General features: G+C 40.3%; 1 protein-coding gene across 1 annotated transcript in view; it reads right to left on the reverse strand.

The window, feature by feature from the left end:
• ANKFN1 (ankyrin repeat and fibronectin type III domain containing 1) overlaps positions 1-24,238 on the reverse strand; it is a 165,646-nt gene extending 141,408 nt beyond the window's left edge. Inside the window, exons 1-3 of the mRNA XM_028500020.2 lie at positions 24,111-24,238; positions 7,548-7,749; positions 4,379-4,589 (exon numbers count right to left, since the gene is read on the reverse strand). Of these exons, the coding sequence (XP_028355821.1) occupies positions 4,379-4,589; positions 7,548-7,733 (397 nt within the window). The 5' untranslated portion in view covers positions 7,734-7,749; positions 24,111-24,238. The remainder of the gene's footprint in view (positions 1-4,378; positions 4,590-7,547; positions 7,750-24,110) is intronic.
• Positions 24,239-27,324: the final 3,086 nt, after the last annotated feature.

A 27,324-nucleotide genomic window follows, 5' to 3' on the forward strand; every position in this document is an offset into this window, starting at 1 on the left:
TGGGCCTGTTTCCTGAGCTCGGCACACGTATGTGGGATTCTACTTCAACAATGGCTGATGTTTTCTCCTAGAAAGGATGAATATTACTTTGTGCTGCTTACCTAAAGGTGGGACGAACAGAATAAAGTTGCCGAATAAAGATAGTATATTCATCTAATGAGCAGGCTGAGGTTCTGTGTATATTTAAACTTGGGGCAGTGTGAAAATTTGGGTGGCCACTTCTGGAACTTTCCCTATGAATAAGGAAATGTATATGATTGAATTTCAAGCCATGTTTATTCAGAGCACCTTCATATAGCTCTATGATTTCAGGGGCTAAAGCCCAGAAGACATGCCTGACCAGTGGCTTAGGAGGTAAATCCCTAAACGTATCTGTGTCTTTGTGATTCCTGTTACGAAAGGGAGAGAATTACAGAGGACTTTCTTCTGAGTTATGTCAGGATCTTTGGTTGGCATAGTGAAAAGAGTATTGGGCTGTGTTCAGAAGGGAACACACAGGGGAAGGGAAGACAAGAAAATTTACCCTATTAGAAATCCTGAAATATTTAACAGGCATTAGAAGAGGACAGATGGAGAGTCAGGGAAGGAAGGAATTGAACATCTACAGTGTGACAGTGAGTGTGCTAATGCTTTTCCACAAATACCAAAACATTTAATCCAGAAGATCTGGGTTCAAATCATGGGTCCACCACTTATTAGCTTTGGAGCACTGGATGAATTGTTTGTCTTTATTTCAGTTTCCTCGTTGATCAAAACGAGGAAACTAACTCTCATCTCACAAGCCAGTGGTCAGGATCAAATGAGATGATGCAAGCAAAAGCATTTTTGCAATGTGTAAAATACTCTAAGAACTTAAGACCTCATTCTTCTATCCTGCCTCTGCAGCTTCTGGGGATCAATTTGCAGTGGGTGCTTGCTTATCTGGTTCTAGCTGGGAGACTCTGGTTTTTCTCATGGGCTGGCTCATACTCACGCACAGAAGCAATTTGATTTCTCTGGTACTTGATACATAAAGTGAATTAAAAATCCCTGAAAACAGACTGTGTTCTTCTATCCTGCCTTTTTTCAACAGGAATGGCATCTCAGCTCATAGAACAGCACAAAGAAATACACCATAGGGTTTTAGCAAAGGCACAAAGGGAAAGGTACAGGGGCCCAGTGGCCACAGCCTTCTTCATTAGTTATTTGGAAAGACAGTGAGTTTGCACAGCAGGATTCCAGGCATGGTATCTCACACACTTGGACTTGAATCCCTGACATCCCTATTCATTTGCTAGATGTGTGACCTTTGGTCAGTCACTTAACCTCTCAGAATCACGAATTCCTCTTCTTCAAGATGGAGTTAATAACATCATCCTGAAGGGCTAGTGTGAAAACTGGAGATAATGTATGTGGAGATTTCATAGGTTCTCAATCAATAGTCCTTTGCCATTTTTACACATGTGGGAGTCTGTACATGATCCTATCTCTTTAACTTTTTGGGTGGCCGAGGTGACTTAGGTGTCACATTTCCTAGAAGCTAAAACCTGGGTTTCTCTCTCACTGTCCTTTACAAGTTTGTGATGATAATGTGGTTATCATCCCACAGGGAATGAGAAAAACCAGGGATCTTTTGAATGAATTTGCTTTCGGTTTAACTAAATATTTAGTACTTGGGTTATTTTATGGAGATTTAATTATGCACAAGGGGGATTGGGGAGATTGGGAGTATTACTGGTTTCATGGAAAATGCAGAAATTCTTTGCAGTGTCTCAGGTAAGTAAGACTAATGTTTCATCCAGCTCAGTGCAGGCAACATCTGGATGAATGGTCTCCTTGTTCCTATAGAATGGGGCTCAGTCTGCATTCTCTATGTTCAGACCCCTTGATTCTCTCTCCACCGCTCTCTCACTGCATCTTTAGGACAGACATTATTGCAACATAAATTGGAAGGCAGCAAATAAACCTTTTTGATTTCTTCCATCCTTATTTGCCCATCGCTCCAAATCCTCCAATTCCACTAAAAAGAAGCAGCACTTTGATGATGGAGCTCTTATTGAAGAGCCCCAATGCTACTGAACCCAAGTCCTCATTCTTTTTGACATGGATGTGGTGAGTTTAGCATTTTTAAAATGAAGAGTTTTAGGATACAAGGTTCTGCCTCTGTACCTAGTTTTTGGGTGGCAGGGGTTTATGAAATTTAGGAGCAGAGATGTGACCTCTAATTATATATTTGCTTGCTTCTCTTTCAGCCTTCTGGGTCTCACCACTTGGAAGTGAGTGAATCAGTATTGGTGAAACTAACAATTTGATGAGTTTACTTTATTCTTTTAGGAAACATAAAAACGGTGGCTCAGAGCCATTGCGGTCATTGGGTCAGAGAGTTTGCACCTAAGGGAATATGAGTGCCTCCCTCAGAATGTTGTGTGAGGATTAAAGGAGTCAATACATGTAAAGTGCTCAGAATAGTGCCTGGCACAGGGCAAGGGCTATATGATTTTATCCCATCCACTCCTGGGTGGGGTCTATGACCTGAGATCAGCTCCCTGTGGTAAGTACTATCAGCTCTACTTCAAAATACATCCAGAAAGAAGCCATTCACTAAAGACCACATACGATGTGATTCCGTTTATATGAAATGTCCAGAAGAGGCAAATCTATAGAAACAGAAAGTAGATTAGTGGTTGCCCGGGACTGGGAGGAGTGGGGAGGTTGGGGTGAGATAGCTGAAGGGTATGGGGTTTCTTTTGGGGTGATGCAAATGGTCTAAAATTGACTGTGGTGACGGTTGCACAAGTCTCTGCATCTACTAAAAACCATTGAATTGTACACGATAAGTGAGTGAATTGTATGGCATGTGAATTATATCTCAATAAAGCTGTTAGAAAATGCATTCAGGGCTTCCCTGGTGGCGCAGTGGTTGGGAGTCCGCCTGCCGATGCAGGGGACACGGGTTCGTGCCCCGGTCCGGGAAGATCCCACGTGCCGCGGAGCGGCTGGGCCCGTGAGCCGTGGCCGCTGAGCCTGCGCGTCGGAAGCCTGTGCTCCGCAACGGGAGAGGCCCGCGTACCGCAAAAAAAAAAAAAAAAAAATGCATTCAGAATTCCACCCCTGCTCACCATCAATGTCACTACGGTGCTAGTCCAAGCAACTGGCATCTGTCTCCTGGACCATTAGAATAGCCTCCTAATTGGTTTTCACAATTTCCCAGTTGCCCTAACCACTGTGTATTCTCCACACACGGCTGTAGTGATTTTTTAAAATGTAAAGCAGAATATGTCTTCTCCCTCCCTCCCTCCCTTCCTCTTTCTTTCTTTCCCACGCCACGCGGCTTGCAGGATCTTAGTTCCCTGACCAAGGATTGAACCTGGGCCCCAGCAGTGACAGCACCGAGTCCTAACCGCTGGACTGCCAGGGAATTCCCCAGAATATGTCTTTCATCTGCTTAAACTGTTTCACTGTCTCCCCATCACACGTAAAATCAAAGTGAAACTTCTCACCTGGGCTAATCTGCTCCTGTGTGATCTGGTCCCTGTGACTTCTCCTTCAGCCATCACTCTCCCCTATGTTCATTTTCCTTTAGCCACACTGGCCTTCTTATTCTTCAGATATGGCAATCTCATTCCTACCTGCCTCAGAACCTTTCTATTTGCCATTCACTCTGCCTAAAATTTGACCCCATATCTTCTCATAGCTCGTTCCTTGTTATTGCCTAGGAAGGACTAGGCTCAAATGTCACTGCATTAGAGAGGCTTTCCTTGCCCAAACCTATTAAAATAGTCTCCACTCCATCAATCTCCACCCATTCATTCACTTTATTTTCTTCATAGTATTTATCATTATTTGAATTTATATATTAATTTATCTATTTACTTGATTGTTGGAAATCTCCTCCCCTAGTATGTAAGTTCTTTGAGCGTAGAGATCTTTGTCTTGCTCACCACTGCATTCCTAGTACTTAGAACATGCCCTTTCCTCATTGTTTGTTGAATGAGTGAATGAATGAATGGAACCACCATATTGACTGTGGACAGAAAGACATTAACACACACATACTCATTCTCTTTTCTATCTCATTCTTTTTTCTATGTATATGTCCTGTGCTGTAGCCTCACTTGGGGTGTTTCACATATCTTGAAACTTGCATTCAGTTCTTAAGCGGAAGTTCCTTTGAGGTTCCTTTTCAATAACATTCTGTGTATTCTATTTAGAACGTAACTTGATGCTTAGACTGGTAAACACTATCACTGTTTGCATGAAAGTTCATGAAAACATGTAAAGGATTTCAGAGCCTATGCTTAGTCACCCATTCATTCTAAGGGCCAGCAATGGCTATTTTGGTGGCATAAAGCTGTGGTCTGGCCTTAATAGTACATGTTTTATTCTTGAGTTTACTTACAGTGTGGACTTTCTTGGGCCCCTGTTCTCAGAAGAATCCTAGCAATGGGCACATTGTTGGTCATGATGGCAATATCCAGAGGTGTCAATCCCTCACTGTTAGGTGTGTTGAGATCTAGTTCTTCCGATGTGTACTGATACAGGAGGATCTGCACAGCATCCATGTCTTGCTGTTCAACTGCTTCAAACATGGCTTCATTGCCCTGGAAGTTCTGGAAAAGAATGAAGCAGGTTAGCACACTTTCATAGACCAGCTTGTCTTCATGGCCTAGCTGTTTTGAATTTTAGGGACTGCTTCAGTGACTGCATTCCCACTTATAAGTGGTATAACTGCTATTTATTCCAAGGTCTCCGAAGTAAACACTATTGGACCCTCCCTCCATCTTTTTTAATGAACATTGAAAAGATCTGTACATTTAGATGCATTGAGACAATATAGTATACAGTCTATAGATAAGGGCAAACGTCAGTTTTTCTCAAACCAGTCTTCTGTGGAATACTGTTCAGTAGGCCATTATAAGGTGTTCTATGAAGAAAGTAGCATGTGGTCAAATGAATTTGGTAAACATTAGATTAAACCAAGTTACTGCATTATTTTATTGTAAAACCTCTCAAGCCCTTTAGTAATTTTAACATGCAATTATGACTCTCTAATAGGTGAGAGATATGACCTGTTTCAAATATTTTTTCACAGAACATATTTTTCATTATATTTGTTTTAACTGTCCTGGAATAAGGTTCGACCGAACATAGTTTGGAAAACACTTGCATAGATAGCATAGCACAGGTAATTTAAATTATGACTAGCTTGGAATACACTTTCTCTGTTTCTCAAACTCATCCCCTCCCTTTCCATCCCCATGTTTTGACTGTTTCTCAGACTGTTACCAGATCATGGCAATAACCTACCTGTTGCTAGTCTTAGTCTCCTCCATCCCGACTCCATATTGATACAAGAGTAGTCTTTCTAAAATTTACACTGCTACATGTCCCTTCCTTATTTACAAATCTCTAGTAGGTCCACACTGCCTGCAGGCTGACTCCCTAACTCCTAGACTCCTTTATACTAACCTCTACACTTCCTCAACCCTGAGCCCCAGCCACTGAATAACTGGCATTTCTGAGACCTCAGGTGAGGGGCTCAAGAGGTGGTTTCCAGGGAGGGTTTCAGTGGATTGGTGGCAATTGCTTTGGGGCCTGAGAGGGCCAAAAGTTGAATATTCATAGGATACAGATCGCCTATAGAATAGCTAAAGACAATGTCTTTCCTTTGAAAAGTTCTTTCGGGGATTAATAGTAAGCAAAGGAGGAAAGCTATAGAATTCTCTCAAATACATATTTCTGTAGCTGATGGGATAAGGGCAACACATATACTATTCATACATTTATCTGGTATCTTCTCCAAGAGTTGCCAGGTGTTTAAACACATTGAAATAACAATGGTCCTGAGCTAGCATAGGGGTTGCCTGATTAAAATGTGGAAGGTCTTCAGTAATCACATATTTAGGTTGGCAGCTTTTATTTTTAGTCTCATCAAAAATTGATCCTCCCCATCAAAGGCTACAGATCGACTTAGCTGAGTGCGTAACACATGAATGAAAGTCGAGGAAAATACAAAGCTATTATGCAAATGCTTGTTTTGACAATGGGGACCCAGGGGATAGAACTGTTTGATATGCAGCTCTCTTTGCTACATGGCAGTCTGCTGAATGGAAAAGTGTTTTGTCGACAATCTGCTAAGCTGAACAGCCTCTGATGCTTAGGCCGTAACTCAGCCACAACCGAGCCCTCCCAGAAGATGAGTTTGAAATGAGAAAACAAATGAGCAAAGTTAAAATGCCGCCCTGTCCAAACAACACAGTTGTGTATTTGTTTGTGATTCTTAGTATGTCTAATTTCTCATGTGCCATACTTGCTCTCACTCTTAAGTCATTTCCTTCGCCATGCTTTTGTTGGCAAACTCTAGTATGCTTCTATCTGGAAAGGCTAGGGCTCATTTCTGTTTTAAGCTCAAACAAATGGTGCCATTACCCCCTGCAGAAATACCCTTGCTGAGCATGTTGATATTATGCCCTCAGCTTTTACTGAGGGGCAGCATAAGAAACTGCTATGTGAGAATGTTTATAACATCCCCAATACTACTCTTTACTCTCCATTGCATAATTCACTCTGACATCTTATAGAGGCCAGAGGACTTAGCAACAGGAAGATATTCATTTGGTATACTTTCAGTTACTAGCTAATGCAATGCTATTACCAATTGTCCTTCCCCATCTGCTTTGACTGACCAGGAACTCAGAGGTAAACGTAATGATAAATTTTAGGTACTGTATTTGCCTAGGTTTTTCATATATCTATTTCTCTTTCCATCCCCACTATTTTCTTTTTTTTTATTTTTTTGCGGTACGCGGGCCTCCCTCTGCTGCGGCCTCTCCCGTTGCGGAGCACAGGCTCCGGACGCGCAGGCCCAGCGGCCCTGGCTCACGGGCCCAGCCGCTCCGCGGCACGTGGGATCCTCCCGGACCGGGGCGCGAACCCGGTTCCCCTGCATCGGCAGGCGGACGCGCAACCACCGCGCCACCAGGGAAGCCCCCCACTATTTTCTTTTACTAGTTTTTTTCCTTCCTTCCTTCCTCCCACCCTCCTCTCCTTCCTTCTTTCTTTCTTTTTCCCTTTCTTGCTCCCTTGCTGTCCCCCACAATCACCATCGTTATTGATTTATTTACCATTGTATAATACATTTGCATTTTTTTTTGGCCTGGATTCTGTCTTGAATGCCTTTGGAAAGCATATGGGGTATACGTTATAAATAAGTAAATAAAATATTGTTCATTCAATATTTGAATGAACACTGGATCTCTCAGAAAGCCTGTTTAATCTCAAACTCCTTATTTGTCAAGCTGCTATTTTGTGGGTTCTTTGGTCTATTAGAGAAAGAAAAACTAAGGGAAAATAAAGGAAAAGAAATTAAGAAAAAGCAAGGGAAAATCTCACAGTCACTTAAACTTCGGCTAACATATATACGTGCAGTTCCTACCTTACCTGACTTTCAACATTTATAAACTTGCAAACATCAGGTTCTGAAGTAAACGTGGATCATCATAGTATCTCCTTAAATCCAAACACAACTGCACTAATCAAACCAAGATGAGAATAAAGAGTTTTATTACCACCGAAGTCTTTCTGAGACTCAGCCGGTCAGTTCTTGTTCTAAAATAGGCCTCATCAAACGAAGAGTGGCTCCCTTTCAGTTTCTCAGAGAGGTTCCGGTACAGGCCTTTGGCAGCACTGGGAGATGATGGGGCGCTATGTTTTTTTGACTGAGAAAGATGTAAATTCTGCATTTGTTGGGTCATTTTCACACGGCAGTTCCTAAGAGGAGAAAAATCTAATGTAATAATTTACACAACGTAATTATAAGTTGATAAAAAATTTTCTCATCCCCAGTAACCATCTGGAATCCTAATAAAATATTATGGCTGGAAGGGACCTTAGAGATCATCATATCCAGCTTTTTCATGTTATAGATGAGAAAGCTGAAACCCAGGGAAGGGAAGCAGCCTGTTTATGGTCATATAGCTAACTGGTGGCAAGGATGAAATGACAACATTCATTTACTATATAAACATATGCATTTACATACAGACATATATGACTTGAGCCTCTATGAAAAATCTTTTGATCTCTGTCCCACTGGGAGGAAGTATCTCAATTCTATAACCCAGGGAGTCTGTTCAATTATTCTTGGCTATATATATTTGGAATTTTGCTACTTATACTCTAGATGCTGTCTTCTGTTGGGTGTATAAAAGAGTGTGATTGTTTCCTGCAGATCCCCCTTCTCTCAAGGTGTTAAACTGTGCCTGTTGTCTGAGATTTGTTGGACTATCGCAGTGCCCAGAGCTTTGGGGAATTTGTACCGATAGGCTCATCCCTGCTCACCCCAGATACTCCAGATAGTGTCCTCCAGGACACTTACTACTGGCATTCTCCAAGTAGTATTTGACTGCTGTTCCACAAATCTCTAAACAGGTCCTCACCAACGTCATACCTGAAGTCAATTTCCAGGAGGTTAGCTATGGATTTCAAAAGCTGTCCACCATTATGTTGGGTATTGCTATTGAAATATTGATGCTACCAAGGCTATTGCTGCCTAGCATGTGTGTATTGGATGAACAAATGTATGAATGAAATAACTGGCTAAGGCAGTTATGTGCAAGGTGTCTCCACCCCTGGTGCAGCCTCTGGTGCATTGGGCCCAGGTCTCTGGAGCATGCGGCTGCCTTCCCACCACCTGCCCTCAAATTTTCAGTGGAGTCTTCCACTTGTAATGCTGCCATTGCCACTTAGCTGTGACCCTTAGGACATCTCCAGTCCTTGAATTTTTATAGCTTTATGGACTCTGATATAATATCAGGTAGAATCTCTTTTATTCACCAAACTCTTCACAGGACTGACTTCAGTGATTCTCCAACTCCTACAGGATATAACCATATTCTTTAGCTTTACATACAAGTGCTTGCCTCTCCAGCCTCATCTGATACTGTACTTCTACATTTTAGGTTTCAGTCTTTCTGATCTCCTTAGAGTTTCCGAAGTGGTTCAAACTCTTTGCTACCTCTGGGTCTTTGTATGCACTGCTCTGTATGTATTAAAATTCCATCTGTGCCTTCATCCCCTAGGAAACAATTGTTGATCCTTAAAGTCTATGCTCAAGTAGTTTCTGACACCCCCGGGCAAATTTGGGTATTTCTTTACTCATTCACTCCGTATATGCTTGTTACAGTAAATACTTTATCACGTTACAACTGTTTGTTTGGCTTTCTGTCTCCCAGCTAGTCTATATGCTTCACAAGAACAAGGACTGCTAAATATTACTTTTTATATCCCCAGTACCTAAAATGTGCCGGTCTCGGGGTAAAAGAAATATAACAGAGATTAAGATGTGAATCTCCTCTTCCACCTACTGAATATGGGATCTTGGGCAAGTTACTTAACATGTCTGCATCTCATTTTTCTAATTTTTCTTTTTTTTTTTTCTTTTTTTTTTTTTTTGTGGTATGCGGGCCTCCCTCTGCTGCGGCCTTTCCCGTTGCGGAGGACAGGCTCCGGACGCGCAGGCTCAGCGGCCATGGCTCACGGGCCCAGCCGCTCCGCGGCATGTGGGATCCTCCCGGACCGGGGTGCGAACCCAGTTCCCCTGCATCGGCAGGCGGACGCGCAACCAATGCGCCACCAGGGAAGCCCTCTAATTTTTAAAATAGAGAAAACAACAACGACTACATATTATGGTTGTGAGGATTTGATGAGATAATGAATGTAAATAGCTTAGAATGTAGGCAGACTTCTGGCAGCTGTCATATTTATTATAGAAGATACTCAGCAGATACTTCAGAGTAAATGAATGCACATTTAAGAGTCTATTGCATATAATATAGTCAGGGTCTACCCAGGAAGCTCATTTCCTCTCATGCTTCTGAACTGGGTTCCATGTCCACTAGCACCCACTAATCTTGACTTACTTGCACTTTAACAGATGGAGATCCATCTTCATTACATTGTTGAATGTCTTTAGGCACCTTTTAAGTCTTGCTTGTAATTTTCTCCAACACAGACTTCCTGGTGCCTTCTGAGGAGGTCAGACCTATTCAATATTAGTCATGTTTATCAGGCCCTACCCATTCTTAGCTAAACAGCCACATTTACATTTGGAAGGAGGATGTAAAGCACTGTCTGTAGTGTGTATGTACATGTGGGTATATTTTCATTAATTTTTAATAATCTTTTAATTTACACAAAAGCAGTAGGTGATTTGGCATCTTCCTCTTTCTGCCTACAAATCTTTTACCTATAATTCAATAGCAGCCATAGCACTTCCTCTATATCTTAACCATTCCCACAGAAATTCCAGATTGATATGCCAGCTAGCTTACATGGGGATTGCCTTTACTTATTTACTTCTGCCTCCTGTCTCTAGCCTTTTCCTTCAGCATTAAGCCATCTGTCTTGTCTACATCATTATCGTTCCCCAAATAACTCTACATTCTTTAGTATCTCCCACAGTGCCCTGGAGTCCAGTAAATAAATTCTTGTCGATTGATCAAATTCCAGTGACTTGCTCTCTAGCTGATGACACCTACCCACATGGTCTCTTTTGCCTTTGCTCATCTCCCATCTGTTCCCTTCACTCAAAATAGGTTGACTTTCTCTGTCTCTTTGACTTCCTTCTCATACTACCCCAGCTGTCCCTTCCTTCCAGGCCATCCTTTAGCACGTTTCTGTTTTTCTAGATTTCATCTATCATTATATTTTCTTTTCCTTCTCTATATTTAAAATTTTGTCTGATGAGAGATACTGAGAAAGACAACTTTCTATTATCTGTTCTCATAAACATGCACACCCCTCCCAGCTCAATGTGCTCTTAAATTTTTACCATGGAAAGGGAAAAGTATTTGAGAAGCAGAGGAGCTTTGGCTCTGGAATTTGGCAACCCAAGCTTGAACCATGATATTGTTATCTGTAATCTGTGTAACTTTGGGCACTTTAATAAAATTCTCTGAGTCTGTGTAATATACAAAAAGGTTTATTACAGAGTTGTGAAGATTAAATGAATTAACAAAAGGTATGCATCCTGTTTGGTGCATAGTAGCCACTCACTAAATAGTAGCAATTATTAAGTTTACTTCAAGTCTTCTTCCCAAACCAGAAACACCAAAGTACACTGTAATAATTTAAATAGTTTTTTTTTTTTTCGGTACGCGGGCCTTTCACCGTTGTGGCCTCTCCCGTTGCAGAGCACAGGCTCCGGACGCGCAGGCTCAGCGGCCACGGCTCACGGGCCCAGCCGCTCTGCGGCATGTGGGATCTTCCCGGACCGGGGCATGAACCCGTGTCCCCTGCATCGGCAGGCGGACTCTCAACCACTGTGCCACCAGGGAAGCCCAGTTTTGTTTGTTTTAAACATTGTTTTGAATCTGATTTTATGTATTTATTATACTTCATTTTTATTTTGATAAAAATATGTTTAGATATATTAGTGTGTATGTTTACAGTAAGTTATGGTAAAACAGAAGTACCAAGTAGAGCTTCAGACTGTTAGAGGGAAGAGAGGAAAAAAGATGTTCAAAAATACTTGAAAAATAAAAAGAAACAAAATTAGGAAACATAATAAATAGAAAGGTAAAATGAAGGAGTAGGGTTAAGACTGAATATGTGAGCACAATACATTCAGATGGTTTACTTTTCCTAATAAAAGATAAAACTCTCCAACTGAGATTTTTAAATTGTCATTTACAAGTGGTACACCTAATTAAACATTTCACAGAAATATTAAAAACAAAAGAAAAGTATGACAGTGGGAATGACAAAATAAGGACCTCTGAAAGTCCTCTTCTACATAAAAGCAATGAGAACATCAGCAAAAATTGTCAGAATTAATCTTTCAGAACCCTGGAAATTAACCAAAGGTTTGAAGCAATCCAGGAAGTGTTTATTCAAGAAAAGTAACTGAATTTGGTAAGAATAGTAAGCTTTGTGGCATTTTTAACTTGCTTCATTCCCATATTCCTCAGCTCTGTGGTAGCCTTGAAGACGAAACGGCCTACATTCATAGTAAAAACCAGTAGCCTGGCAGCCACTGGATGGTGCAGAATAGTAATGGAGCGTCTTTAAAACCCCATTTTGAGAGAATCATCATTATTTGACACTTCTGGTGGTTCCCTGGAAGAACTCGCTCACAAGGCGCTTTTTTTTTTTTTTTTTTTTTTAATTTATTTGACTCTGAGCTCACCAAGTGCAAATAACCTTTTCCTCTGGGGCATCTGTTGAAAACAAACATCAGCAATAGCTTAGTATCACAGCTGCCTGAGGTGGTGGATAAGAATGGTAGCAAACAGTAGATAACCAAAAAGCTTAAAAGGAAAAGTTGAGGAATTAGATGTCCATAGAGGACTTTGAAAAGTTCTGACACATTCCTGGGGATCTAGGCAGATCACAGGCATGCCCAGAGCTGAGAGCATTCTCATAAAATATCTGAGAAGGTCCTAAGCTCTCATCTCTGTCTGACTTTGAGGCTCTGTGCAAGCAGGATGTGAAGGCTAAGGCAGAGCTGTCAACTGCCTGATGAGTATTGAAGGTGTGCCCCAACATATACATAGAACCCCTTTGCCAAGATCAGTTCTAGACCTTTAAGGAAATTTGTGTTCAATCATTAGCTGACCACTAAGCTAACCAAGCAAAGACTTCAGTGGCCACATATGACAAGAATACAGACTTTACAGATTTAGTTCTGTACTTTACAAATTCAGTTAGAGGACAATCTGATCTCTAGAGTTGCCACATTACATTATTTAAGATGCCTAGCTTTCAACAGAAAAAAAATATGAGACATGCAAAGAAACAAAAAAAAATATTTTACATTCACAGGAAATAATGCAGTATATTAACATTGCCCTTGAAGAAGTCCAAATGTTGGGCTTATTAGGCAAAGACTTTATTTTTTTTTATATCTATCTATCTATTTATTTATTTATTTATTTTGGGTACAGTTGTTTTACAATGTTCAGTTACTTTCTACTGTGCAGCTATGTGAAGTAGAGTTCCCTGTGCTGTACAGAGGTTCTCATTAGTTATTTTATACATATTAATGTATATACGTCAATCCCAATCTCCCAATTCATCCCATTTCCCCCTTTACCCCCTTGGTGTCCATACGTTTGTTCTCTACATCTGTGTCTCTATTTCTGCCTTGCAAACCAGTTCATCTGTACCATTTTTCTAGATTCCTCATATATGTGTTAATATATGATATTTGTTTTTCTCTTTCTGACTTACTTCACTCTGTATGACAGTCTCTACGTCCATCCATATCTCTACAAATAACCCAATTTTGTTCCTTTTCATGGCTGAGTAATATTCCATTTAGACAAAGACTTTAAATTGGATATCTTAAATATGTTCGAAGAACTAAAGGAATTCATGTCTAAAGAAATAAAGGAAATTATGAGAATGATGTCTCACCAAATAGAGAATATCAATACAAGGTAGAATTTATTAAAAAAAGCCAGAATCAAATAGAAATTCTGGAGTTGAAAAGTACAATAACTGAAATGAAAATTGACTGGAGGAACTCAACATCAGATGTGAGCGGGCAGAAGAAAGAATCAGCAAACTTGAAGATAGGTCAATTGAAATCAGTTTTAGGAGCAAAATGGAAAAAAAAAAAATGAAGAGAGCCAGAGTCTTAGAGATCTGTGTGACACCATCATATGTACCAACATATATATAATAGGCATCCCAGAAGGAGAAGGAGGAGGAGAAAGCATATTGAAAAAATAATGGCCAAAAACATCCCCAAATTGATGAAAAACATTAACCTACACATCCTAGAATCTCAGTGAATACCCAGTTGGATAAAGTCAGAGAGATTCACACCTAGATACATCATAATTAAACTGTCAAAAGCTAAAGACAGAGAAAATCTTGAAAACAACAAGTAAGAAATAACTCATTATGTAAAAGGAATTCTCAAAATGATTTACAGCTGGTTTTTCACCAGAAAATGATAGAGGCCAGAAGGAAGTGGTTTTAAGCACAGTATCAAAAGTAAGGACTTTGATACAAGGCTGATCTACTTTTAGGTTTTGCTACTTATTAGAAAAGTATTCAAATAATTTTATTAGCTATAATTAGCTGTATGATATCTAGCAAAATATTAGCTTCAATTTTCTCATCTTAACAGTGGTCCCATCTCAATTTTAATAGTCATGTCTAAAGGGATATTAAAGTTTTAAATGAGATAATACATACCAATTGTTTAACAGAGTGCCTGAAATAAACAGATGTTCAATAAATATTTTTTGAACATCTATTTATTTTAGACCCGCTGTTTCCAGGCAACTGCTGGTCTGCTTTTTGATACTATAGATTAGGTTTCATTTTATGGAATTTCATACAAGTGGAATCATCATCATTCACTTTTTTTTTTTTAACCTGGATTCTTCTTCTTTATTTGAGGGTCAATTTTTAAAAATAAATTTATTTATTTTGGACTGCATTGGGTCTTTGTTGCCGTGCATGGGCTTTCTCTAGTTGGGGCAAGTGGGGGCTACCCTTCATTTCGGTGCATGGGCTTCTCATTTCAGTGGATTCTCTTGTTGCGGAGCATGGGCTCTAGGCACCTGGGCTTCAGTAGTTGTGGAGCGCTGGCTCAGTAATTGTGGCTCACGGGCCCAGTAGTTGTGGCTTGCGGGCTCTAGAGCACAGGCTCAGTAGTTGCGGTGCAGAGGCTTAGTTTCTCCACGGCATGTGGGATCTTCCCGGACCAGGGATTGAACCCGTGTCCCCTGCACTGGCAGGTGGATTCTTAACCACTGTGCCACTAGGAGAGTCCTGAGGGTCAATTATTTTTTTAATGGTAGCATTTCTTTTTTTTTAATTTTAATTTTTTTAAATTGAAGTATAGTTGATTTACAATGTTGTGTTAGTTTCAGGTGCACAGCAAAGTGATTCAGTTATATATAAAAATATGTATATTCTTTTTCAGATTCTTTTCTGTTACAGGTTATTACAAGGTATTGAATATAGTTCCCTGTGCTATACAGGAGGTCCTTGTTGTTTATCTATTTTATATACAAGTAAGTCCCCTACATACGAACAAGTTCCATTCCAAGAGCACGTTCATAAGTCCAATTTGTTTGTAAGTCCAACAAAGTTAGCCTAGGTACCCAACTAACACAATCGGCTATATAGTACTGTACTGTAGTAGGTTTATAATACTTTTCACACAAATAATACATAAAAAACAAATAAACACAAAAAACAAGGAAAACATTTTTAATCTTACAGTACAGTACCTTCCTTGAAAGGTACAGTAGTACAGTACAACAGCTGGCATACAGTGGCTGGCATCGAGTGAACAGGTGAGAAGAGTGACTGACTGGAGGAGGGAAAGGAGGTGGGAGATGGTAGAGCTGAAGGATCGTCAGCAACAGGAGATGGAGGGCAAGCTGCAGTTTCACTTACGCCTGACGTTGATAGCATAGGTTCTGGTTCCTTGCTGGATTCAATTCTATCTACCCTCTTGAAAAAACGATCCAGTGATGTCTGGGTAGTAGCTCTTTTTTTCTCATCATAGATAATACGGTAGCACTGATTTGCATTCTGACCGGCTGCTGCAACCTTTGTGTACCATTCTACGTTTGGGTCCTGTGCCTCAAACACTAAAAGTGCCTTCTTAAATAAAGAAAATCCCCTTGCCATTTCCTGCATCGTGAATCTCTTCGGTTCTTCAGTTATTTCTTCTTCCTCTTATCTCTCTTTGTCCTTTCTCTGGGCCTCCAACTCCATCAGATCTTCATTAGTAAGCTCCTTGTGTTGCACAGCAAAGAGTTCAGTGAAATCGTCCTCTTGCAGATCTTGCTTGAAATAAAGATACTGTACTCTATACAGTACTGCACAGTAAAGTACACAAAAGCACAACCACTTGTAGAAATCACATCTTTACCCATTCATCTTTTGATGGGCATTTAGGTTGTTTCCATGTCTTGGCTATTGTAAATAATGCTGCTGTGATGCACAGTAAAGTACACAAAAGCACAACCACTTGTAGAGGATGCATGAACATGACAATGTATGCCAGACACACGAACTGACTTACGTGGTTGGACATACTAACGCACGTTTGCATCTTTGAAAGTTTGCAACTTGAAGGTTCGCATGTAGGGGACTTACTGTACAGTAGTGTGCATGTGTTAATCCCAAACTCCTAATTTATCCCTCCCCCTCCTTTTCCCTTTGGTAACCATAAGTTTGTTTTCTATGTCTGTGAGTCTATTTCTGTTTTGTAAATAAGTTCATTTGTATGATTATTTAATATTCCCCATAAGTGATATCATATGATATTTGTCTTTCTCTAACTTACTTCACTTAATATGATAATGTCTAGGTCCATCCATGTTGCTGCAAATGGCATTATTTTACTCTTTTTTATGGTTGAGTAATATTCCACTGTGTGTGTGTGTGTGTGTGTGTGTGTGTGTGTGTGTGTGTGTGTGTATAAATATATATATAAATCACATCTTTACCCATTCATCTTTTGATGGGCATTTAGGTTGTTTCCATGTCTTGGCTATTGTAAATAATGCTGCTGTGAACATTGGGGTGCATATATCTTTTGGGATTATGGTTTTCTCTGGATATATGCCCAGGAGTGGGATTGTATGGGAACTCTAGTTTTAGTTTTTTAAGGAGCCTCCATACTGTTCTTCGTAGTGGGTGTACCAGTTTACATTCCCACCAACGGTGTAGGAGGGTTCCTTTTTCTCCACACCCTATCCAGCATTTATTATTTGTAGACTTTTTGATGATGGCCATTCTGACTGGTGTGAGATGATACTTTACTGTAGTTTAGATTTGCGTTTCTCTAATAATTAGCGATGCTGAGCATCTCTTCATGTGCCTGTTGGCCATCTATATTTTTACCTGGCTTCTTTAACTCAGCTTTATTATTTTGAGAGTCATCCATATTGTAATGTCTATTAGTAGTTCTTCACTTTTTATTGCTGAATAGTATTCCATTGTATGGGTGTACCACTATTAATCAATTTTAAGGTATTATTTTAGCAATAATAAGACTTTAGTAAGCCTTGGGATTTGCTCTAAAGAAAGAAAAAATATATATTTTTCTTCCATGAAAGAGGATTAGGAGACCTGAGTTACAAAGAGAAGGGGACACAGATTGAAGGTGTGCTGGTCTCTGCAACATGGATACAGGACTAGACTTTAGGAGATAGTTAACCAGGCAGAGATTCTCTATGGGAAAGCTAATTTCTAGTTTTATGATTTTTTTTTGCATCCTAATAATGTTTTTATCCCCAAATCTTTAATAAAAGTCATGTTAAATGTTATGGTCTGTCAAACCTTTAGGAAAGAAATTATACCATCCTACATAAATGTCTTTAAAATTTGGGTTTATTTTTGAAGCCCTGATACCAAAACCAGAAAAAAGGCATTACAAGAAAAGAAAGCTATTGCCCAATGTCTCTCATGAGCATAGAGGCAAAAAATGTCAACAAAATGTTAGCATATAAACTTCAGCAATATACAAAAAGGATAATACATCATGATCAAGCATGGTTTATTGCAGGAAAGCAAGTTAGCATAACATTCAAGCATAATTTATTACATTAACAGAATAAAGGGGAAAGAAAACATATGGTCCTCTTAATAAATGCAGATAAAGCAGCATTTGACAATATTCAACATCCGTTTATGATTAAAAAATGTTTCAGGAATATAAGGGAACTTCTTCAGCCTGATAAAGAGAATCTGCAAAAACCTATAGCCAACATTATATTTAATGATTAAAGACCAAGTGCTTCCTCCTAGGATCAGAAACAATGCAAGAATGTCCACTCCTACCTTTTCTAGTGTTCTAGGAATTCTTGCCAGTGAAGTAAGACAAGAAAGATAAAGGCATATAGATCGGAAAGAAAGAAGCAAGACAGTCTTCATTTGCAGATGACATGAAAGTTTTGTACAATAATCTAATAAATCCTCAAAAATCTACTTAGAACTAAATGCAGCAAAATAAATGCAAGACCTATACACTTAAAACTACATGACATAAATGAGTGAATTAAAGAAGACCTAAATAAATAGAGATATACCTTCTTCATAATCAGATCAGAAGAATTAGTATTGTTAAGATGCCAATTCTTCCAAATTGAGCTACAGATTCAATTCAGTCTCAATCAAAATTCTAGCAGCCTTTCTTTCTTTCTTTCTCGTTTTCTTTCTCTCTCTCTTTCTTTCTCTTTCTTTCTTTTTCTCTCTTTCTCTATTTCTCTCTCTTTCTCTCTTTCTCCTTCCCTTCCTCCCCCTTCCTCCCTCCCTCCCTCCCCTTCCTTTCTTCCTCCCTCCCTCCCTCCCTCCCCTTCCTTTCTTCCTCCCTCCCTCCCTCTCTCCCTCCTTCCTTCCTTCCTTCCTTCCTTTCTTTCTTTCTTTCTAGAAATTGATTGACAAGCTGTATGAAAATGGAAAGAATCTAAAATAGTCAAAACAACTTTGAAAAAGAACAAAGTTGCTTACATGACCTGATTTCAAGACTTATAAAGCTACAATAATCAAGACATGGCACTGGTGTAAGGATAGCTATATAGATAAAGACAGTGGCATAAGGATAGACATATAGGTGAATGAAACATAGTAGAGAGCCCAGAAATAGCCTGCACATATATTATCAATGGATTTTTGACAAAAGTGTCAAGGTAATTCAATAGAAAAAAAGAATTTTTTTCAACAAATAGTGCTGGAACAATGGGATATACATATGCCAAAAAAAAAAAAAAGAACCTCAACTCCTACTTCATATCATATGTAAAAATTAACTTAAAATGAAATAGATCGTAGAGCTATCTGCAAAAGCTAAAACTGTAAAACTTCTAGAAGAAAACATAGGAGAAAGTCTTTGTGAACTTGAATAAGACAGTGATTTCTTAGAGGAGGCTCAAAAAGCACAAACCATAAAATAAATTGATAAATTGAACTTCATGAAAATTAAAGACTTCTGCTCTTTGACATATTATGGCCTGATCTCAGTTACACTTTTGGAGGACCTGTGAATATACCTGGAGCCAAGCTGTAAGGAAAGAGTGACAGTAGCCTGGTCAATCCAGGTACAAAATGGCGAGAATAACCTGTGGAGAGTGGAGTCTCTTCAGATTTATTTCAAAACTACCTGTTCCCTGGGCTTTGGCCACTTGCTCAAATAGAGAGCTTTGGCTGTTGCCATTGCCCTGTCTCTAAATGCCACCAGCTGTTTCAAGTGAAGGGTGGTTCCATCATGCTTGCTGTGACAGAGCTGCAACAGCTCTGACCCAACCAGACCCATGGAGGGAGGCTTCAGCTTCACTCATGTCTACCTTGAAGGACTGGGTAATACTATCTGGAAATGGAAAAAATTGGACCAGTGAGAGACAGGAGACTGGAAGTATCCAGCAGATAATTTCCTCTCCATTCCTTCCCTGTGGACTGTTTTGAAGGCTTCTTGGAAGCAGTCACAGGCAAACAAACAGCCATATGTGTTTTCTTATAATGCCTTGGCTAGTTCAGTTACAAACCATCTGTATTTGTTTTCCCTCCTTCCTTGACTCATTTCCCTTTTTTCCTACACTCTCGATGCCCTGAGGTTATATCTCCCAATACCTAATAGAATATTTGCAATTGACTCTGCCTCAGGCTTTGTTTTCACAGGCTAAGACAAAATGTAATAACAATCCTATGAGAAAGTCAGTACTGTTATTACATCCTCATTTTACAAACAAGGAAACTGAGGCCCAGAGAGGTGATTAATTTGTACAAGATTCTACAGTCAGTAAATGGAGGAGGTAGCATTTGAACTCTGACTCCAAAGCTCATGCTCTTAGCAACTCTGCTATTATTCTGCCTGAGGGATCTTGGTCTGGCTGCCTGTCAGCTTCTTCCTAGACCTTGCTTCTGAAGACAAGATCTTGCCCTCATTATGAGTTCCGGCATGTCCAGAGTCCCTGTCTCACAGGATCTTGGTTGTGGGGCTTTCTTACTGTATTTGTACTGTGAAAAATGATCTGAGCCAGTTTGGATGAGGAGTGGTAAGACAAAGCATATTAGAAACAGGAGCTCTAGCCATTCTTGACAACTAGGTAGACAGATACATTCAGTGAAGGGAACATTTCTGACTGGGATAAGGTTGCTCTTCAGGCTATGATGTGAACTAGGGACCTTCAGATTTCAACCTGCCTGTCACTAGATAGAAAAGAAAGTATGACACCCCCATTCTCCCCTGCTGTTAACATGACAGTTATGTCTTCGATTGCTAAAGGGTGGCCAATTCTATTACACTGATGATATATAACAGGGTGGAATCATCCTTTCTAGTTCCTGTGCATTTTTTAAAAAAATAATATATTCAGTTATTCAGTGACAAGTTTTGAAAAGTCAGCTGTGACTTCACAGCAAGAAGAAGACTGATTTTTGAAGTTTAATAGCATCTTTATGAGGTAGAAAGTGAAAAGGCAATTAATATTGGCTCTATAGTTCAATAAACCCTTATGGATAGTCTACTCTGTAACCTATGTATCCTGTGATAGACCCTGGTGATTCAAAGGTGAATAAGATAGGGTCCTCATAGGGTGACCAGCTCTCTTGGTTTGCCTGGGACTGAGGGGTTTCCCTGCGTTGCAGGACTTACGGTTCTAAAACTGGGAAAATCCTAGGCAAATTGAAACAGGCCGATTACCCTACCTGTACCCCAAGGGGCTCATGGGCTAAAAAGGAGGGCAGTTATGCAAGTGCATGTGGCTATGAAATAGTGTGATATGTGAAATTATGGAATAATAATATCTTTTACTTCTATGGCACCTTCTGTGAGCCAGGCAGTGTTCAAAATAATGACTTTATATATATCATTTCACAGAATCCCATAACAGCCCTGTGAAGTAAGGACTATTATCATCCCCACTTTACGCAGTAAGAAATTGGGACACTTCTAAGGTGCAGATCGGGGATTCAAGCCCAGGTAATATGGGTCTAAATCTGGTAAATTAACTTCTAGACACTGCTCTCAAATGCCTAAGGCAAAGAAGTAGCAAAAGGGATAATTGATTAACTTCGTGGGTAACAGGAGGCGGTCATGGGAGAACGGGGTGTGGGGAAATGGATTAGAGAAGGTGATGCCCGAGCAGGAATTTAGGAAGGAAATAAAAAGTCATTCTCGGTAGAATAGCTCAGGTTGGGACATGGAAATGTGAACTGTCATGGTGCTGCTGGTAAGTCAATGTTCACAGGAGCCCTAATGGTATTTTTCTGGGCTCTGACATGTTCACTGGTACATTTCATCCACCATGCCAGGAACTTCGGAAAGCAGCCTGGAGAGGTAGCAGGGCCAGTCTATCAGTGACTTCGCATGCCATTCTAAGGAGCATAGATTTCAACCTGTTCACAACAGGGAATCACTAGAGAACTTTAAGAAAAAGCTGGTATTTGCATTTTTAGAGAATTACTCTGGAGGCATCCAGAGGGTGATTTGAAAGGGAGAGGGTTGTGGTGGGACCAGTGACAAGTGACAACCAAGTCCGAAGTTCTTGAAGAAGTCCCTGTGAGAGCTGGTGACTTCAACTGCAGTATGTGACAATAGGGTTGGAGAGGGCTGGACAGATTAAAAAGATGAAGAAAGTAAAATGGACCAAGCTTTGTTAGTGATTGGGTGGAAGGGTTAAAGGAATCAGGAAATATGAAGGTAACTTCTATGAGCTTTGCTTGGCTAACTAGCCAAATAATGGTTCCACCAATAATTAAAAAAACAAAACAAAACGAAAGAACACAGGAAGAAGAGTGGATTTAAAGGAGAAAGATGGTAAGTTCAGCTTTCCACAGTGTGACTCTCAAGGGCCTAGAAGAAATCTAGATGATATTGTCTAAGCCAAGCATTCCACACCAAAAGGACTTGGCTTGTCCTAAAGACTACTTAGTTTTCTGATCAAGAGTGAAATAATAATTATGAGGGAAGTTCTTGGAGACATGTATGAAATCAAAAGAAAGCAGGATAATTAATATAATATTAATGCAGCATTCTTTGGGTTTCCCCTGAGGTAGAGAACATTTAATACATTCACTTATGATAAAGTATTGGTGGCTTAATTTATTACTCCTCCTAAGAAATATCTTTATTTAATAAAAGACAGCAATACTTAACTGAATTCCTGAACAAAGAATTTCAGGTACCTCAATCCTAGAGATAGAACTTTTTTTGTGTGTGATTTTTTTCATAAATGAGCCTTCTAGAACGAAATCACAGTACATCTACAGCTGCTAATTCCATGTACATGGGTATGGGGGTAATTTGAACATCTGAAAGTTGTCATAAATTCAATACATGGGCTTCTCTCATCCCTGAGTTAACTCTGCCCAAATATTTCCACGTTTGTTTATTTCAAACATTTAAGACCTTCAGTATCTTGTCATCCTAGGTATAGGAAATCAGTTATTATTGACCAATAAGGAAAAAAATTATTTACATGACCTATGTATTTGAATTTTAAGTTTTTTAAAAATGACATTTTTTCATCTCTAGTCTCCCCTTCTAATTCCCTAAGGGTAATCATGCTTCCTTCAGACTACTCCCTATCCATTAGATGGGGGAAGGGGCAGGCATCTCCTCATCCCCACATAAAATCTCATTTGTGGGTTTCTGATGCATGATCAATGATCTTAATTACCGATTACATCCTTTAACAAGAAAGATTTAAGTAGTATCTCATGGATACATTAATCGAGCTTAGCATATCTTCTTTGAAACAATCAGGAATGGAAGGAGTGGAGGAGTGGAGATTCAGGGAGAGTAAGTGAATTTCTCAAAGACACACACTTAGTCTCAGAACCAGCAAAAGGGACTTGCTTTCCTGACATCTCTAGCCACTAAGCGATGCTGTCTCCTTTCTGTTAGGATGCCATCATTTGTGAAACAGCCAAATCATGTGGGAGAATGACCCTGCTCTTGTGATTGAGTGGCCTGGGGATACTTTCTACTAGGCAAAATGCCACCCATCTCTCAGATTTCTTAACTTTGGTTTTTATTTAAAGAAGCATTCTGCTCACTGTTCCAACAGCATCCATCCTTGTCAGCACCCAAGGCCACAACTCCATCTGAATAGCCAATGATATACTGCAGATAGAGTGCACCAAAGACATTAAATTCTGTATAACATTTATACGGACTCTGAGCCCACCAGAGGTGGATTGATGCTGCCGTAAAGTCTTGCAGTAGCCAGGCAAACTAAAGACTAAGGAGACGTGGTGGTGGTGGTGGCAGGAGAAGCAACAGCTTTCTCCATTCACTTTCCCCCTCTGCAGAAACTGGCTTACATCTTATTTAGGAAATGAGAAAATTAAATGAGAGTACAGGGATTTGGGGGGCCCAGCATAGAAGCAAACTTAGCCTTGATTATCAGTGGTATTTCCAGCAGCCTTGGCTGGGCCAACAACCAGCATGGGTAACAGGGAACTCAAAATATCCCACTTTCATACCTAGGGCATCCTCCCAACCATATATCGTCATGGAGTAAAGGACTTAAGAAACATGGGGGTAAAAGTGGCAGTGGATCAAGCAAGGGTTTGCATGCATGTCTGTTGTGTCCCCTTGGCAGGTATCCTCAACATCACTATCATGGTGTTATTTATGAGCATGCCCACCCAGGATGGACGGAATGCTGGCATTCCTTTCTGGATGTCCACCCTGCAGACTGGATTAAAGACCGCAATATGCCCGGGTTTGCATTCAGGATTATCAGCATAATGGGATCCATCTTTACCTGATCCAACAAGTATTTTGTAGGCACTCAGGACCCCGAGTGGAAAATGATCTTACACAACAGAATAATAATGTATTTTTCATAGCTAATGCTAATCAGTTATGCAAGCACAAAATGTCCTTAAGCTTGCTGCAAACAAAATGAACAATTACCAGAAATGGGGCTTCTCTACCCTCATCGTTACCTATCCACGTAAACGTGTATGTGCTATTGCAGAACCACTCAGTATGTCTGTGTGCATTCTTCATGGACTGCCTGCAGCTAACTTTGGAAGATGCAGATTTTAAAAATCATTTAAACCACAGCAACACATACACATTTAAAAAATAATCGGTAACTAAGAGAGCCCCACATTCACACGAAGAAAGAACAATAACTGGGACTTACCAGTTTAGGTTGTTTGAGGCAGCAGAGGAACAAGTTGTTGGTAATTGTCCAGTGCTTTCATTCAATAAATCACATTGGCTTTGCTTTCTCCTGTGGCTCAGCCTCTGCGCAAAGCAAGCAAACCTCCTTCCTATTCTGTGTAAAGAATAAAATGCGAGGAAGATCACTACAGGCAAGAGCTGAAGTCCATGATCACTAAGCTACTCTTAATGCAAAACAAAAGAGCAAATGATGCATGGGGAGACAATAGGGGAGGGAAACAGCCTGGCTCAGAATCTAGGTGTACTCCCTGGGAAGGCTTGATTTCTCAAGCCCTTGTGCATGTAGTAAAATGATGCCATGACTTCCTTTTGTCTTTAGCGTATTGTAACTGTGAGGTCCAACAGGAAAGGCTGGCCTGGGCAACAAGCTACATGGCAAACAAGACTGAATCGAAATGGATTGTTACTCAAGGATGAGCAAAGGGGCAATGAGGCAGCCAGTTAGCTTTGCACTATGTTAACTGCTGGGGAAGAAATATTGTCTGGCGTCCAGGAGCCCATCCAGCAATCTGTAACTGCACATGGTCCACAGCTCTCCTGGGGCCAGGCACTCCCTTACTCCCACAGCTGCTTGGGACCAGAAGCACACAGGTGGCAGCCACATCCTCTCACCTTGTGGCACATGTGCAATCCTTTACAAGCTCCCAGCAGGAACTTGGGACATCTTTAGAAAGCTCCCAATTCAGTCGGGGCTGCTCAGCCAATGCTAGAGTTTTTGCCTGAGCAGGTTCCGAGAAAGTAGTCAGCAGACTTGGGACTTAGGACATCAAAAGGCTCAATCTTAGGAAAAAAGATTCCAGTGCTTCCATTCCAGCCTCATCTGGATGCACCTTCACATCGTTATGCTTTATATGACTAATAAGACACACAGAATGGATTTCCTAGAAAGCTACTTAGGTAGGCACTTTTCATGTTTCTCTCTGTAATGAAATGGCAAATGGCCTTCACAAACTGCTTATTAAATTTAGGGAGGCATTGCTGATTGAGAGCACATAGGAATACCACACATGCACGCACACACATGCACACATAGATACACACACGTCCTTAGCAACAGCATTGAGAACCTTTCTAAAGCTCTATTCAGATTCTCTTTCTGCCAAATGAAAGCTTAGCTTCTGTGATGCCTTCAGAAATAATTTTGGACCCTTTTACTAGGCACTGATGCTGGTCTGTGATTTATACCTGGAGCTGAATCAACTCCCCTATGTTGAATGTGACCCTGTAGCAAATCAGGAGAAAGTCTCTTGGTTATAAACCAGAGGGTGGAGTGTTAATATTTGGCCTGGTAATTCATTAGAATCCTGGGAATCGTATCTTGTATTCCTGAAAATCTCCCCCTTTCTAGAGACAGCATCTTACCCATCCCTAACAAGTGCCTCTTCTAGACCCGGGATCCGAGGTAAGGCTCAGTGACATAAAACCTGGGTGTCCAAAGGAGGAGTTCCGTTAAGTTTTCCACAATTGTTTTACTTTTTCTTTTCTCATTCGAAAGGGAAATTCTCTCTCTGGAACATTTTTTCTCTCTTCCTCTCATTGAATTTATTCGTCCATGGAAGCATTGCTAGAAATAATCTAATTTGGGAATATGCATGCCCTTGAGGTTGAGAAGGCTATTTTTTCATCAAGGATTAAGAAAGAGTCAGGCTACCCTTTCACAGCTTAAGCCTAAATGATTGCCAGGTAAAACTTTACCCTTATCTCTAGGAAAGCTTTGACTTTAATGCAGATTGACTTAAATTCCATCTGCTGGGGTAAGCCAGGTGACTCTGAGTAATTCTACTAAGGTTAGGGGCTGCCTCACAGGGGTCATTAGTTTAATCTGCTATGCAAACCTAAGGGGATGATGCCGCCTGTAATAGTGGCATTGCTTTCTGGAGCAAATGCTCAAGACTGAGTCATTTCATGAGCCCGTGTCTATTGCAGAGGAGATCCATTCATTCGTCCGTTCATTTATTAATCCACCCCTCAACAGACATTTATTATTACTTAGTAGGCTAGATACACTGTGCCAAATACTTTAATGTTATGAAAAGCCTGCCAATAAGTATAAACTCCCAAAAATACTTTAGCAGAATTCTCCATAATCTGGCTCTGCCTATCCCTCTAGCCTAATTTCTTACCACCTTCCTACTTGCCTTCCATGCTGTAGCCTTTTTGAATGTCTTTCAATTCCTTGGACATGCCATACTCTCTCTTAACTACAGAATTCTGCATATGATTTTCTTCTGTCTGAGTGCTCAGTCCCTTTTGTCTGGCTAACGCATGTACGGCCTTAGAGTCTTGACTCAAACATCATCTCTCAGGGATATTTTTCTAGTCCCTGGGCTATTGGGGTCCCCACTCTGTGGTCCTCTAGGACCTTATACCCTCCCATCATTATATCCATCACATTTTCTTGCATTTACTTGTTTAACATTAATCATCCCCATTTTACTGTAAGAGTTTAAGTGCAAAGTCTTTTATTCACTGCTCTACCTCCAGTGTCTAGCAGAGTTCCTGGCACATAGAGGGTGCTCAAAAAATATTGAGTGAGTGTTTGGTTGAAGGGCTTAGCATGAATTTATTGAATGATGAATAAACCATCTCAAAGAATAACAGGGGTCTGAGAATTGACAGGAACCCTAAAGTTCACTTAGTACATCTAATTTTTCTTGCCAAGTGGCCATCACTGAATGCTTGTCTCCTCTGATTATTCCTTCTCGATTAATCTCAGCCCATACTGACCACACATTTACTTTGTCCCATACCCCGCAGCACTTTCACAGCATGTTCTTGCTTTTTGTTCTCCAGCTGTTTCCTGGAGTTTGCCTCATTTCTACAAACTGGTATTCTCCATAACACTTAACATAAGCCTGCAATTATTTGATGCTGATTCATTCAACAACAAACATCTGAACAGGGAATTAAATGATCAGAGTCTTGCTTTAGGAAGATTACTCTGGTATTGGGGGAAGGATGGGTTGGATCAGCCAGACCTAGACGGGACTCTAATAATGACCACAGCTCAGAGATGGCGTTTAAAAGCAGCCTTGCCCTTTCTTTCTTCTGCCCCTCCCCCATCGCCCCACCCTCCACATCATAATATCAGTGTTCTCATTTGGAACGTTGAGAATGTTTGTTCCATGCTCAGCACTTCCCCTCCACCCAGCTCCACCCCCACGGTTAGTTCA

Source organism: Physeter macrocephalus, chromosome 14 (genome assembly GCF_002837175.3).
Source record: "Physeter macrocephalus isolate SW-GA chromosome 14, ASM283717v5, whole genome shotgun sequence".
Classification (NCBI taxonomy): domain Eukaryota; kingdom Metazoa; phylum Chordata; class Mammalia; order Artiodactyla; family Physeteridae; genus Physeter; species Physeter macrocephalus.